General features: G+C 38.1%; 1 protein-coding gene across 5 annotated transcripts in view; it reads left to right on the top strand.

Moving 5' to 3' along the window:
• Positions 1-13,989, top strand: part of Setd2 (SET domain containing 2, histone lysine methyltransferase) — an 85,003-nt gene that overhangs the window by 18,391 nt on the left and 52,623 nt on the right. For all 5 annotated transcript variants that reach the window (XR_007978706.1, XM_052187122.1, XM_052187121.1 and 2 more), the window contains exons 3-5: positions 480-4,732; positions 7,603-7,734; positions 10,184-10,312. Coding sequence is in view for 4 of the 5 variants with exons in the window: in XM_052187122.1 (XP_052043082.1) it covers positions 480-4,732; positions 7,603-7,734; positions 10,184-10,312 (4,514 nt within the window). In the remaining variant the exon portion in view is untranslated. The remainder of the gene's footprint in view (positions 1-479; positions 4,733-7,602; positions 7,735-10,183; positions 10,313-13,989) is intronic.

The raw sequence follows: 13,989 nt of genomic DNA, 5'->3' as shown, positions 1-13,989 counted from the left end.
GTGCCAAAATGGATAACATTCTTTTTTCTTTTTTTTTTTTAAAGATGTTTTTGTTTATTATATTTAAGTACACTGTAGCTGTCTTCAGACACTCCAGAAGAGGGAGTCAGATTTCTATACAGATGGTTGTGAGCCACCATGTGGGTGCTGGGATTTGAACTGAGGCCCTTCGGAAGAGCAGTTGATGCTCTTAATCACTGAGCCATCTCAACAGCCCCAATAAAATTCTTTAATGTAGGATAAAATGGAAAAAATGCAGGTACTGTTGAATCTGGGAATAGATACTTAGTTATTTGTTCTTCTTTATTTTTATACTTCTCTTTGTATTTATTCCTCAAATGTTTAATAATGAACAACTGAATCCCATTTGTAGCATAGTGAAAGTCATACTCCTGTTTTTTTTTCATTTCCTTGACATTTTAAATTATGACAATTTAAAAGAAAGTACTTGTAGTAATAATTGTTTTGTTCTTTTGTAGGCAAAGATTGAAAATGTGCAGAAAACAGGTTTCATCAAAGGACCAATGTTCAAAGGTGTTGCTTCAAGTCGATTTTTGCCCAAAGGCACGAAGACAAAAGTTAATTTGGAGGAACAGGGTCGGCAGAAGGTGTCATTCAGCTTCAGTCTTACAAAGAAAACTTTACAGAATAGATTTCTCACTGCACTTAGCAATGAAAAGCAAAACGATTCTTCAAACTCCCCAGCTACCCCTCTTCAAGTAGACTCAAACCCTAAAGTTAAAATGGACGCTGGAGATACTTTTCCTGCTACAGAAGAGTCTTCACCACCAAAATCGAGAGTGGAATTGGGCAGAATTCATTTTAAGAAACATCTGCTTCATGTGACATCCAGGCCACAGCTGGCTACAACTACAACAGTAGCATCTCCCCTTCCTCCTACAACACAGTTACCAGCAATCATAGCAGAATCAACTACAGATTCACCACCTTCATCTCCACCCCCACCTCCTCCACCTCCCCAAGCCCCATCATCCTCACCACCAGCACCAGTATCAGAGCCAGTGACCTTGCCGCAACCCCCAGTAACAGCACTAATGACATCACCACCAGATCCTTTACCAGTAGATGTAGCAGTTAAAGCTCAGAAAGAACCTTCAGTTAAAAGTGTACCGGAATTTTTAGAGGTGGATACAAAGCAAGATATTGTATCTAATAGTTTAGAAGAACACACAATTCAAACTTTGAAGGAACAAGCAGATAATCTCCTGCAAAAAGAAGATTCCCATATTGGGAAGGAAGAAGAGGTTTCAGATGGCTCTAAGATAAGCCTCAGTTCTAAAAAAGCAAGTTCTAAGAAGAAGTCTTCACAATTTGAAGGAACATTTCTTGGTTCAGAATCTGATGAAGATTCTGTACGGACTTCCTCCAGTCAAAGATCACATGATTTAAAATCTTCAACAAGCATTGAGAAGGAAAGAGATTTTAAGAAGATCTCAGCATCTTCAAAAAGTGAGGATTTGGGGAAATCATCAAGATCTAAAACAGAGAGAGATGATAAATATTTTAGCTACTCAAAACTTGAAAGAGATGCGCGCTATGTATCTTCCCGATGTAGGTCTGAAAGAGATCGAAGGCGAAGCCGGTCTCGTTCTAGATCTGACAGAGCCTCTAGAACTAGTTTGTCTTATTCTCGGTCAGAAAGATCTCATTATTATGATTCTGAACGGCGCTACCATAGGAATTCCCCGTATCGCGAGAGGACACGCTATTCTCGGCCATATACTGAAAACAGGGCACGGGAGAGCTCAGACTCTGAAGATGAGTATAAGAAGACATATCCAAGGCGCACCTCAGCCCATTCCTACAGAGACCTAAGGACATCATCTTATTCTAAATTTGATAGGGACTGTAAAACTGAGACCTCGTACTTAGAGATGGAGAGAAGAGGAAAATATTCTTCAAAACTAGAAAGAGAATCCAAACGGACTTCAGAGCATGAAGCTATAAAAAGATGTTGTTCTCCCACAAATGAAATGGGATTTCGACGAGGCTCATATTCCAAGCATGATAACAGTACTTCCCGTTATAAATCTACCCTTTCAAAATCTATATCCAAGTCTGATAAATTTAAAAATTCTTTCTGTTGTACAGAATTAAATGAGGAAAACAAACAATCTCATTCTTTTAGTTTGCAGACTCCTTGTTCAAAAGGTAGTGAATTAAGAACAATTAATAAAATTCCTGAAAGAGAAAAGACTGGGTCTCCAACTCCATCAAATCAATTAAATGATTCACCTACTTTTAAAAAGCTAGATGAATCTCCTATTCTTAAGCCTGAATTTATAGGACATGATAGCCATGAGAGTATTAAACATTTGGAGTTATCAAAAGTGAAAAATGATCAATTAAGAAACATTTGTTCCATTGAATTAAATGTAAATGGATCTCCAGAGACAGAAGGTGATGTGGCAACATTTTGTACTTCTAAAACAGATGGTATTTCAATGACTTCTGAAGATAGTGTGACTGGATCAGAGGTGTCCCCTTTGATCAAGGCTTGTTTGCTTTCATCAAATGGATTTCAGAGTATTGGTAGATGCAGAGAAAAGGACTCAGATGATATTTGTAGGCAGCATAAGTCAAAAAGTCCATTTAGGGAAATGGAATCTTTGTTGTCACCACACCATGATAAACTCATGTCTTTGCCAGTTAAGACTATAGATTATTCCAAGACATTAATTAAAGAACCAGTTGTTAAGAGACATTCTTGCAGCAAAACCAAAGATTCAGATAGCTACTGTTGTCCAAATGAAAGCTCTGAAGCTGAAAATACTGAACCTTCAGTTATAAAGATTTCTTCAAATAGCTTTGTGAATGTGCATTTGGAATCCAAAACAGTTATATGTGATAATAGGGCGCTGGCAGACAAGCACTCAGAATTTACATCTGATGAGTATAAACAGAGCATTGATAGCACTAGTTCAGCTGCTCTTAACCATTTTGATGGCTTGTATGAGTCTGTAGGGAGTTCATCTCTCCAGAGTCTTCCATCAGGAAAAAGATGTGAAGAGAACACATCTCCAACTCCAATTTTAAAGTATGTAGGGAAAGAAACAGTGGATGTTGGTAGTGCTCTTCCTGATTCAGGAAAAGGATTTTCTTGGGAAAACAGGCTTAATAATGTGTTATCTGAGCAGTCTTTGCAAGAGACTCAAAAAGAAGGGAATTCCATATTGCATGAGAGAAGAGGAAAACCAGAAATCTCCTTAGATGAGGAAGAACGAAGAGGCCATACACATATTTCTGATGATTCAGAAGTTGTATTTCCTTATGATTTGAACTTAACCATGGAAGACAGTGACGGTATAACTTACACCTTAAATTGTGACAGCAGTGGTACTGCTCCAGAGATGGGATCTGTTCTCCACGAAGATTACTCTGGATCTTCTGCAAGTTCAAGTGATGAAAGTGACTCTGAAGATACCGAGTCTGATGACAGCAGTATTCCAAGGAACCGTCTCCAGTCTGTCGTGGTTGTGCCAAAGAATTCTACTTTGCCCATGGAAGAGACAAGTCCCTGTTCTTCTCGGAGCAGTCAGAGCTACAGACATTATTCTGACCACTGGGAAGATGGATTAGAGTCAAGGAGACATGCATATGAGGAAAAGTATGAGAGTATGGCAATTAAAGGCTGTTCTCAAACTGAAAAATTCTTCCTTCATAAAGGAACAGAGAGAAATCCAGAAACTTCTTATTCACAGTTCAGCAGGAAAGTAGATAATCACCTGCCTGAAATTGTTCATTCTCAAAGTGATGGGGTTGATAGTACAAGTCATACAGACTTGAAATCTGACCCTCTAGGGCACCTGAATTCAGAGGACACATTAAGAGCCAAAGCATCTAGGCCTCAAGAGCTACCAGTTTATTCAGATGATTTTGAAGATATCCCAAATAAGTCTCGACAGCAGATGATTTTCTTGAATCGGCCTGATAGTAGTAGACTAGGAAAAGCAGAACTGGGATTTTCTTCCACTTGTGACATTTCCCGAATGGATGGCTTGCACTCATCAGAAGAGCTCAGAAACCTAGGGTGGGACTTTTCCCAACAAGAAAGGCCCACTACCACATACCAGCAACCTGACAGCAGCTATGGAACCTGCAGTACACACAAGTATCAGCAAAGTACTGAACATTATGTTGGGACCCATAATTACTGGCAAGGCAATGGCTATTGGGATCCAAGATCAGCAGGTAGATCTCCAGGAGCTGGGGTTGCTTATGATCGGCTCCAAGGGCAAGTACCAGATTCTCTAACAGATGATCGTGAAGAAGAGGAGAATTGGGATCAACGAAGTGGATCACATTTTTCAAGCCCATCCAATAAATTTTTCTTCCATCAGAAGGACAAGGGATCAGTGCAAGCTCCAGAAATAAGCAGCAATTCAATTAAAGACTCTTTAGTTATGAATGAAAGGAAAGATTTTTCAAAAAACTTTGAAAAAAATGATATAAAAGAGAGAGGGCCTCCTAAAAAACGAAGGCAAGAGTTGGAGAGTGATTCTGAAAGTGATAGTGAACTACAGGCTAGAAAGAAAGTTAGAGTGGAGATAGAACAGGGAGAGTTGCCGGTGCCCCAACACTCTGAGCTGGTGGGACCGTCGTGTGCTATGGATGACTTCAGGGACCCACAGCGGTGGAAAGAATTTGCCAAGCTGGGGAAGATGCCTTGTTACTTTGATCTTATTGAAGAAAATGTTTATTTAACAGAAAGGTGAGCCTGACATAGTTTTTAAATAAATTTCTGCTTTTTTTGTAAAAGAAAAAAAGAAAAAAAAACACTAGTTAAAAAGTAGCTTTCCAGCAGTTTAGACTGAAATAAGTATTGTGATAAAATTTAGATAACAGAATCTATAAAATATCATTTCTATTTAGGTTTACTAATAGATATCCTCCCATTTTTCCATCTAAGAAAAATGTCTAGTTTTTTGTTTGTTTTTATAGTTGGTTTTAAAAGGTATAATTTAAGATGACCTGATTTCCTTTTTTTCTTTTTTTTTCTTTCTTTCTTTCTTTCTTTTTTTTTTTTTTTTTTTTGGTCTTTTGGATTTGGTTTTGTCGAGACAGGGTTTCTCTGTGTAGCCCTGACTGTCCTGGAACTCACTCTGTAGACCAGGCTGGCCTCGAACTCAGAAATCCGCCTCCCAGAGTGGTGTATGCCACCACTGCCCAGCGCTGACCTGATTTCTTCTCTCTTATACCATTGGTCTTTTCTTTTCTTTTTTTTTTTAGATTTATTTATTTACGTAAGTACACTGTAGCTGTCTTCAGACACACCAGCAGAGTGCATCCGATCTCATTAGAGATGGTTGTGAGCCACCATGTGGTTACTGGGATTTGAACTCATGACCTCTGGAAGAGCAGTCAGTGCTCTTAACCACCAAGCCATCTCTCCAGCTCCCTGATTTCTTCTCTTAATTCATTCTTTTTTCATGTGGTTTTAAAAAGTATGAGCTAGCCTACTTTTTCATAATTCCTTTTTCATGTGAAGTTGTGACCAAAAAAAAAAAAAATGAAAGAAAAGTTCAGTGGGCAGATAGGGGATGGTACCGTGGAGAACACACTTCTTTTGCAGAGGACCCAGGTTCAATTCCAGGCACTCACATGGTCACTCTCAGCTGTTACTCCAGTTTTAGGGAGTCCCATGTCCCCTTCTGGTTTCTTCAGACACTGCATACATACACAGGCAAAACACATAACATTAAATAATAATCTTTTTTTTTTAAAGGGCAAATAATTGTTAGGAACTGTTTTTTTCTTCTTTGGTTTTTTTTTTTCCAGTTTCTTTGTATTGCCCACTATCTTGGAAATCCTACTGTAGACCAGTCTGGCCTCAAACTCAGAGCTGTTTTTCCTCTGCTTCCAGAGTGCAGAGATTAAAGGCCTGTGGTACCACACCTGGCCTGATACTTTTTTCTTGAAAACAGGTATACACGAAGCACCTTTAGGTACTATAAAGCCGTAATTAGAGTTACAGTATATATTTATTTTATGTGTATTGGTGTTTTGCCTAAATGTCTGACTATGTTACAGTGTCAGATTCCCTGAAACTGGAGTTGCAAGAGTTGTGAGCTGCCATGTGGGTGCTGGGAATTAAACCCTGGTCCTTGGAGGAGTAGCCCGTGCTCTTAATTGCTTAGCCAGCTCTCACTCTAGCCCCTTAGCAAATTCTTTTTATTGTGATGTTTTAAAATCATGTGTATCGGTGTGTGGGCTTGTGTATAGAAGTCGGGGCTACAACAGGGTATTGGATACCTGGAGCCCCAGAGGTAGTGATGAGCAGCTACCTGAGGTAGGTGCTGGAAATGAAACTCCTGGTCCTCTGGAAGAACAACAAGCACACTGAGCCATCTCTGCACCCACTGAATGCGCTTATAAAGTTTCCACTTACCCATTTTCTTCTGTGTAAAGTTTCCTTAGTTGAGATTTAGTCTAGCTATTGTCCCCTTAAGCACTTTGAAAGTTTTATTAAGTTTTTCATTGTAATATATCTATAAGTTAAGACTTTATTCATTTATTTTTGTGACAAGGTATCATGTCACCCAGGCTGGCCTTGAACACCTGATTTTTCTGGAAACTTCAGCTTCCCAAGTATGTGTCACACTACCAGATCTAGTATGGGTTTTTATGAGCTTGCATAGCATTTTTTCTATACCAAAATCTTTTTATTTTAAATTAGTTTATGGTTTCTTAGTGCCAGTGCCTTTAATATCTTCATTTTTATTCCCAAAGTACATTTTTATTGAGAAAATTTTGCTTCTGAAATCTGTACTGAATAATTATTTTTTAGATTTTAAATTTTTTTTCCTGAGATTTACGTCTCAGTATTATCTGGGCTGGCCTAGAACTCCTTGGATCTATATCCTCCTGCCTTTGCCTCTTGAGCTAGTGCTACAGGCATTCACTAACCTGCCTGTCTCTTTTTGTTCTATAGTCATACTTCATTTATAAAATATCCATTCTCTTTTTAATGAATACAAGTGTTATACTACTAAGGGATCCTGTAAAAAAGACTTGGTTGAGTTAAACACACTGACACACACAGCTATCTTCACTGTCCCTCTTCTCTGTCCCTCTCCCTCCCTCTCTCTTTCTGTGGTGCCTAGGAATTGAGCCTAGGGCCTATTTGTATGCTAGCAGAAAGTGCTCTACTAACTCAGCTAGCTCTATCTTCCTGACCTTTGTGTTCTGCTAGCCCTAATACAGGTATAGGATCTCCTATTGTTCTGACTGGACTTGCCTGGTTTAGGCCTGCTTTGAACTTGGACCTTTCCCTCAGCCTCCTAAGTAGCTTTGATTACAGGCATACACCACCATACCTGGCTTTTATCTAACAAATGCATGTGATTAGGTCATCAGTATTTCAGTCTCTTCTCTTTTGGGGGTTGGATGAAGGTGAGGGGGGGATAGCTAGAGTCTTTCCAGACTGGTCTTGAACTCTGTCTGTTTCCTTCTTGGTGTTGTCTTTTGAGTTGTTGACTAAAAAACGAAAGAAATATGAAACTGAGCTTCAGCAGTTATTTGATCGAATTTTTATCTTTAATAGACTTATGTAACTAAATTGTATGCAATTTTACCCAATAGGAAGAAGAACAAATCCCACCGGGATATTAAGCGAATGCAGTGTGAGTGTACACCTCTTTCTAAAGATGAAAGAGCTCAAGGTGAAGTGGCGTGTGGAGAAGACTGCCTCAATCGTCTTCTCATGATTGAATGGTAAGTGAGGTGGTCTGCTCCACTCTGCTCATCTCCTGCAATGTATTTCTTTAAATATGAAAAATAATTAATGAAGGATGAAATTTTTTAACCTTTTTATTATATGTTAAAAGAATACTTTATAAGATTTCCAATGTTTAATAGAACACAGGTATTAAGACAAATTTCCACTGCATTGCTCATCTAGCACATAAGTAAAACATTTCTATTGGTAATAGAACTGTTGGCTTGGGGGGGGCGGCTCTTTTTGAAATAGGATTAGTTATGTAGCCCTGGCTGTCCTAGAACACACATATTTGCCTGAATCTGTTTGCCTCTGACTCCCAAGTGCTGGGATTAAGTCTTGTAAACTACCATAGTGGCCTCTGCAACTACTTTTAATTCAGTGATGTTTGTGCCCTGAGAAGTAAATTGTAATTTTAAACTTTGATGATGAAATAAAACACTAAACCTTGAAAATTCAAAAGGTGAATACCAGCACTCACTCAGGAGGCAGAGGCAGAGGCAGGTGGACAGCCAGGGAGGGCTACACGGAGAAACCCTGACGACTCAAAAAGCCAACCTTTTCCCTTTGTAGTTTCCGCAGAAAAAGTATTAATGTGTACAACATAGGCATATAAATTTTTAAACAGTGATCTTTCTTCAGAGATACTTTATAGTTTTCAGTGATTTACTTAATTTTTTACTCTTTGGTTTTCCCCACCCCCCACTCAAGACAGGGTTTTTCCATGTATCTCTCTGATTGTATGAGAGTTCACTATATAGACCAGGCTGGTCTTGAACTCCCAAGCATGCACCACTATTGCTGGGTGGTTGGTTTTTTTGTTTTTTGTTTTAAATACATAGAAATAAGCATATTATGTATACTTTTGGATAATCAGACCTAATCAGAACCGCATATACAAATCTGCCTAATTTTTTCTCCTAAGTGCACTATGTTTTCTGTTTGTAGTTGACCCATAGTAATTAATTTTTTGCTGCTACATACTTGATTGGATCAGCCCGGCCTAGAACTCAGAGACATCCACCTCCCTCTCTGCTTCTCAGTGTTAGGATTGAAGTAGTGAGTGCATCACCATGCCTAGCTAAACTTGTTTGTTATTTTTAACCAATCTGACTAATGAAAAATGTTTTTTTTTTTTAGTGTTTTTGTTTTTGGTGCGTATGGGTGATTTTGCCTGCATGTAAGTCTGTATACTAAATGCATGTCTGACACCCTGGAGCCAGAGTTGTAAGTGGTTGTTAGGTGGGTTGGGCTGAGATCCAACCCAAATTTTCTGAAAGAACAGCTGGGCCATGTCTCTCCAGCCTGATTATGTTATCCTAGAAAAAAAGTATTAGTCTAGACATGGTGGTGCACACTTTATTCCAGCACTCAGAGGAAGAGGCAAGCCAAGACTATATAGTGAATAGGAACCTCCTTTTTTGATGAGACCATTCTGACTTTGTAGACTAGTCTGGCCAACAATTTACTGTGTAGTTCAGGTTGGCCTCAGGCTCTGTGAGATATGTCTCTACAGTTCCTCAGTGCTGGGGTTACAGGAACAAACTACCACTCTATTCAAGGCTCTTTATTTTTAATGTTAATGAGCTTTTATTTTTATAGTTCTGTTACTTTCACAAAAATAAAATACACATATCTCAGAAAAATAAGAAAATTGACTTTAATTTCTACTTCTGATTTTGTATTTGTGCGTGTATGCATGTGTGTTGCATTTAAAAGACCAAATTGATTATTTGAATGAAATATATGAGGAGATGCACTTAAAGATAGCATAAGCAAAATAAGATTAAGTTTTTAGCTGCCATATATATGCTAAGATTTGAACCCAAATTCTCTAGAAGAATAACTGGGTTATCTCTCCAGCCTGATTTTTAACCTGGGTAAAGCTGTTGTTGGAAAATTAATAACTAGGCTGGCAAGATGGCTCATGGGTAAAGGTCTTTGAAGTCTGATGATCTTTTTCTTACATAAAGGAAGGAGAGACCTGACTCCTGTGAGTTGTACTCTAATTTCCATATGCATGCAAGATAAATATAATTTAAAGAATATTAATAACTATGATCAGAAAACATGCATGGTAACAAAAGCTTAAAAAAGTTTATTGGTACAGCTTTGATAAGAAAATCCAGTAATTGTTCATGTACTCAAAGATTATATACAGATGAGAATTGTATTCTAGACACTAGAAAATGGCAGGCAAATCATCCTCTTGATGATCAAATGACTAGACTGTACTGTGAATACGCTCCCTCAGGAGCACTGTAGTCATTGGATTCTAGGGAAAGCTTTTTAAGTGAGAATATTGAGGAAGGGTCGTTGTTTAGCCACAGCTAAACTGTGTGGTAGAAATGAGGTATTTGTTGTTATATAACACATGTGTTGAAGATGTTACAATTCTTTATGATATTTAAAGATATGATATCTTTTACCCATTTCTCATTTCAGTTCCTCTCGATGTCCAAATGGAGATTATTGTTCAAACAGACGGTTTCAGAGAAAACAGCATGCAGATGTAGAAGTCATACTTACAGAAAAGAAAGGCTGGGGCTTAAGGGCTGCCAAGGATCTTCCTTCGTAAGTGTGGTTTCCATCACCTTTCATGTCATTTTTGTGTTGTTTGGATTTGCTTAGGCATTTGGCTAAATGATTTATTTCAATGATGTTTAATAATGCTCATTATGTAGAATGACTGCTTGGTAACTAGTTTAATTGATTTCTAGAAGGTGAAGAAAAAGTTACATTTTGGTTTTTTGGAGTGTTTTGTTTTGTTTTGTTTTGTTCCAGTCTTTAAGTTATGATAAATGACTTTTGAGGTCTTTCATTTAGCTGAATCTTCAAGTCTAAATTGTTAGTCCCTGGTTATTGTTATATTCTATAAATTTCCACTCTCGGATGTTGGGTGTTTTAGTGGTTAGTTAGATTCTGATATTTAAACTTACTTCAATTAAAAGTGACTTGAGTGCACTGTTTGGTATAGTACAGCACTTTGAGAGGGCCAGTAATCATTCTGGTGGGCCTGAATGGAGTGGCTTTGGGCAGATGACCAAATTTCTTTAACCTCTCTCTGTCATAAAACTCATATTACATAGCTTCAGTGATGAGGGAGAATTTGGTTTTCATAAGTGAGGGAAAGGTCTTACATAAAGTATTTTTGGCAGTTACTGAAATTTACAAGATAGCCTGTGTGGGAAAGTTGATACAATTCTTTGCTTAGAAAGAAACATCTTAGGGTTTATTACTTTTGCTTGTATAGATATTTTATCTCAGTGTATGTCTGCACCACTTGTGTGACTAGTGCCTAAGATCCACTAGACCCTATGGGATTGGCATTGCAGGTGGCTGTGAGCCACTCTGTCGGTCACTAGGAGGTTAACCTTGGTCCTCTGAAGACGAAGCAATGTTCTTAATGGCCGAGCCATCCCTTTAGCTCCTTAAATACTGATTGTAAAGATAATGGTTTAACTTTTACATTTAGCCATGAGTGACTTGGTTATTACTGAGATCTAACTTGGCTTTTACAAAAATACATTTATTTACTCTATTTTTCTATATACATTTATTTACTCTATTTTTCTATAAGTACTTTTGAGTTTTGGTGTTCAGGAGATAGAGTCTCATTGTATAGCCCTGGTTGGCAGGGAACTCACAATAGACTATGATGGCCTTAGACTCAATGGGATCTGACTACCTCTCTATCCCAATTGCTGAAATTAAACGTATGTGCCACTTCGTTCAGCTGAGATTGATTGATTGATTGATTGATTTTGGTTTTTCAAGATGCAAGATGGTGTTTCTCTGAGTAGCCCTAGCTGTTTTGGAACTCACTCTGTAGATCAAGCTGGCCTCAAACTCATAGAGATCCTTCTGCCTCTGTCTCCCAAGTACTGGGATCAAAGGTGTGCACCACCACCACCAGCCTAATTTTTTTTTTTTTAAAGAGAATTATATATTTTTTTTGGATTTTGATTTTTTTTCGAGACAGGGTTTCTCTGTATAGCCCTGGCTGTCCTGGAACTCACTCTGTAGACCAGGCTGGCCTCGAACTCAGAAATCCGCTTGCCTCTGCCTCCCAGAGTCCTGGGATTACAGGCATGTGCCACCACTGCCCGGCTGGTAGAGTAACTTTTAATAAGCACTTTGATTATATCAATATCTAATGAACAAAACCAGATGGTTTATGTTTTGTTTTCATTTGTGTCTTTGTGTTCAGAGGACAAGAAACTTGTGAAAATCAGTTTCTTTCGACCGTGTGTGTTTTAGGGATTGAACTCAGGTTCAATAAGATTTGACCACATTCTTAAAATTGTTTCATTGGAGCTCAAAACTTCCAGGCAGGTTATTGGAGTTTACAACTTAGGAGCAATGCATAATAAAGCATTTGTATGTATATAAAGCCAATAGTTGGAGTTGGTAATAAAATTTCAGAGAATAAAAAAGGAATGTGAAGAGACTTGAGATTTAATAACTTAATAAAGCATGGGTAAATAATCAAGGAAAGAGCAATTCAAGTATGATAACTGACAGAAGCCAAAGAGAGATTAATCACATTTACTTAGGAATGCTACAGAGAAATCACAAAAAAAAAAAAAATGCAGTCAGGAAAAAAAGGTATATTTTTGTTTTGTTTTTAATATAGGATGTTCATTTTTTCCCCCTATAGTGATACATTATAATTGAATCTAAATTTGAAGCTCTACTGGCACAGCAAAGCCACTGCTTTGGGTAGTTTAAAGATGTCAGACCCCAATGAGTATGGGGGCTCATGCATTTAATCCCAGCAATCTGGAGGCAGAGGCAGACAGATCATTTCTAGGACAACCAGAGATGCACAGAGAAAGTGCTTTAGTCTCTGTTCTATTACAGTGAAGAGAACCATTACCAAGGCAACTCTTATAATAGAAAGTATTTTTTGGGTACTTGCTTACAGTTTCAGAGGCTAATCATCAGCAAAGTGGAGAGCATTGCAGCATGCAAGCACACACTGCTCTGAGAAGTAGCAGTGAGGTATCTTTGATCTGAAGGCAGCAGGAAAGAGAAACCCTGCGACTGGCATGGGCTTTTAAAACCTCAAAGCCCACACCCAGTGATACACCTCTTCTATCAAGGCCACACCTCCTGATCCTTCTAATCCTGCTAAAGAGTTCTACTCCCTAGTGACTAAGCCTTCAAATAGGGGGGCAATTGTTATTCAAAGTACCACAGAAACTTTATTTTAAAAACAAAACAAAATTCTGGTGGTAGAGGTATAGTTAACTACATACAAACACCTTTAATACCAGCAGGGCTTAAAGACAGAGCTACATTGGGCAACCCTGTCTCAAACAAAACAAAAAAATAAAAAAATAAAAACATAGATAACAAACCTCTGGTTAGAGTGATGGCTGAGTAGTTGAGAATACTTGTTTTTGCAGAGGACCAGGGTTCAATTCTTAACACTTAAATGGCAGCTCACAACCATCCATAGTTCAAGTTTCAGGGCTCTGACATCAGTGAGCATCAGGCATGCACATGGTACAGATGCATGCACAACACTAATCACATAAAAAATAAATATATGTATATATACACACACATATATCTGTATAAAATGTCAAATCTCTAATTGACTCATAAAAGAATTATTCTCCCATTCCTTGGTCCAGGATTTATAATTTTCCAATTTTGAGCTCAGCAATGTTTTTGTTAATATCCCTTTGGTGTTATATGTCCAGAGCACTTATCAGTTATTGAAACCTCTGGTGTATTTATATAAAAGGGCTCCTGAACAACTCACCCTGTAAGAGTAAAGTTTGCCTTTGATTCTTACAGAATATAGTTTTCTGAACCTTTATTCTAAACATTTTTTTAAATGACCTACAGTCTACTGTCAATCTGAAAGCATGCTGACATGGGGTTTCCACTTGGCTGTAGAGTGTATATGTCATGTAAACTGCTTTATGAAACATCACTGGTGTTATCTGTGAAACTTCATTGCTCCTAGTGGAGTGAGGAGGCAACTAGTCATTTGGTCTTTAGGCCAAATCCACATTAAAACATGGGGTGCTTGCTGCTTTATGCCTTTTCTCTCCCCTTGCCTTTCTCTGATGACTCCCCCCCCCCCACCCCCCGTACATATTTGTTTCTGGTGTGAAAAAAATAGAATTATCTTGGGTTATTCTTGGGAATATCTCTTTGCATAAATAAAGTTCCTTTGTTGACATTTTGTAGAGCTGTTTTATGCAAATTCATGATGGGTATTCTGGGTAGTATTC

This window comes from Apodemus sylvaticus, chromosome 7 (genome assembly GCF_947179515.1).
Source record: "Apodemus sylvaticus chromosome 7, mApoSyl1.1, whole genome shotgun sequence".
Lineage (NCBI taxonomy): Eukaryota > Metazoa > Chordata > Mammalia > Rodentia > Muridae > Apodemus > Apodemus sylvaticus.
This window is presented reverse-complemented; position numbering and strand designations above follow the sequence as displayed.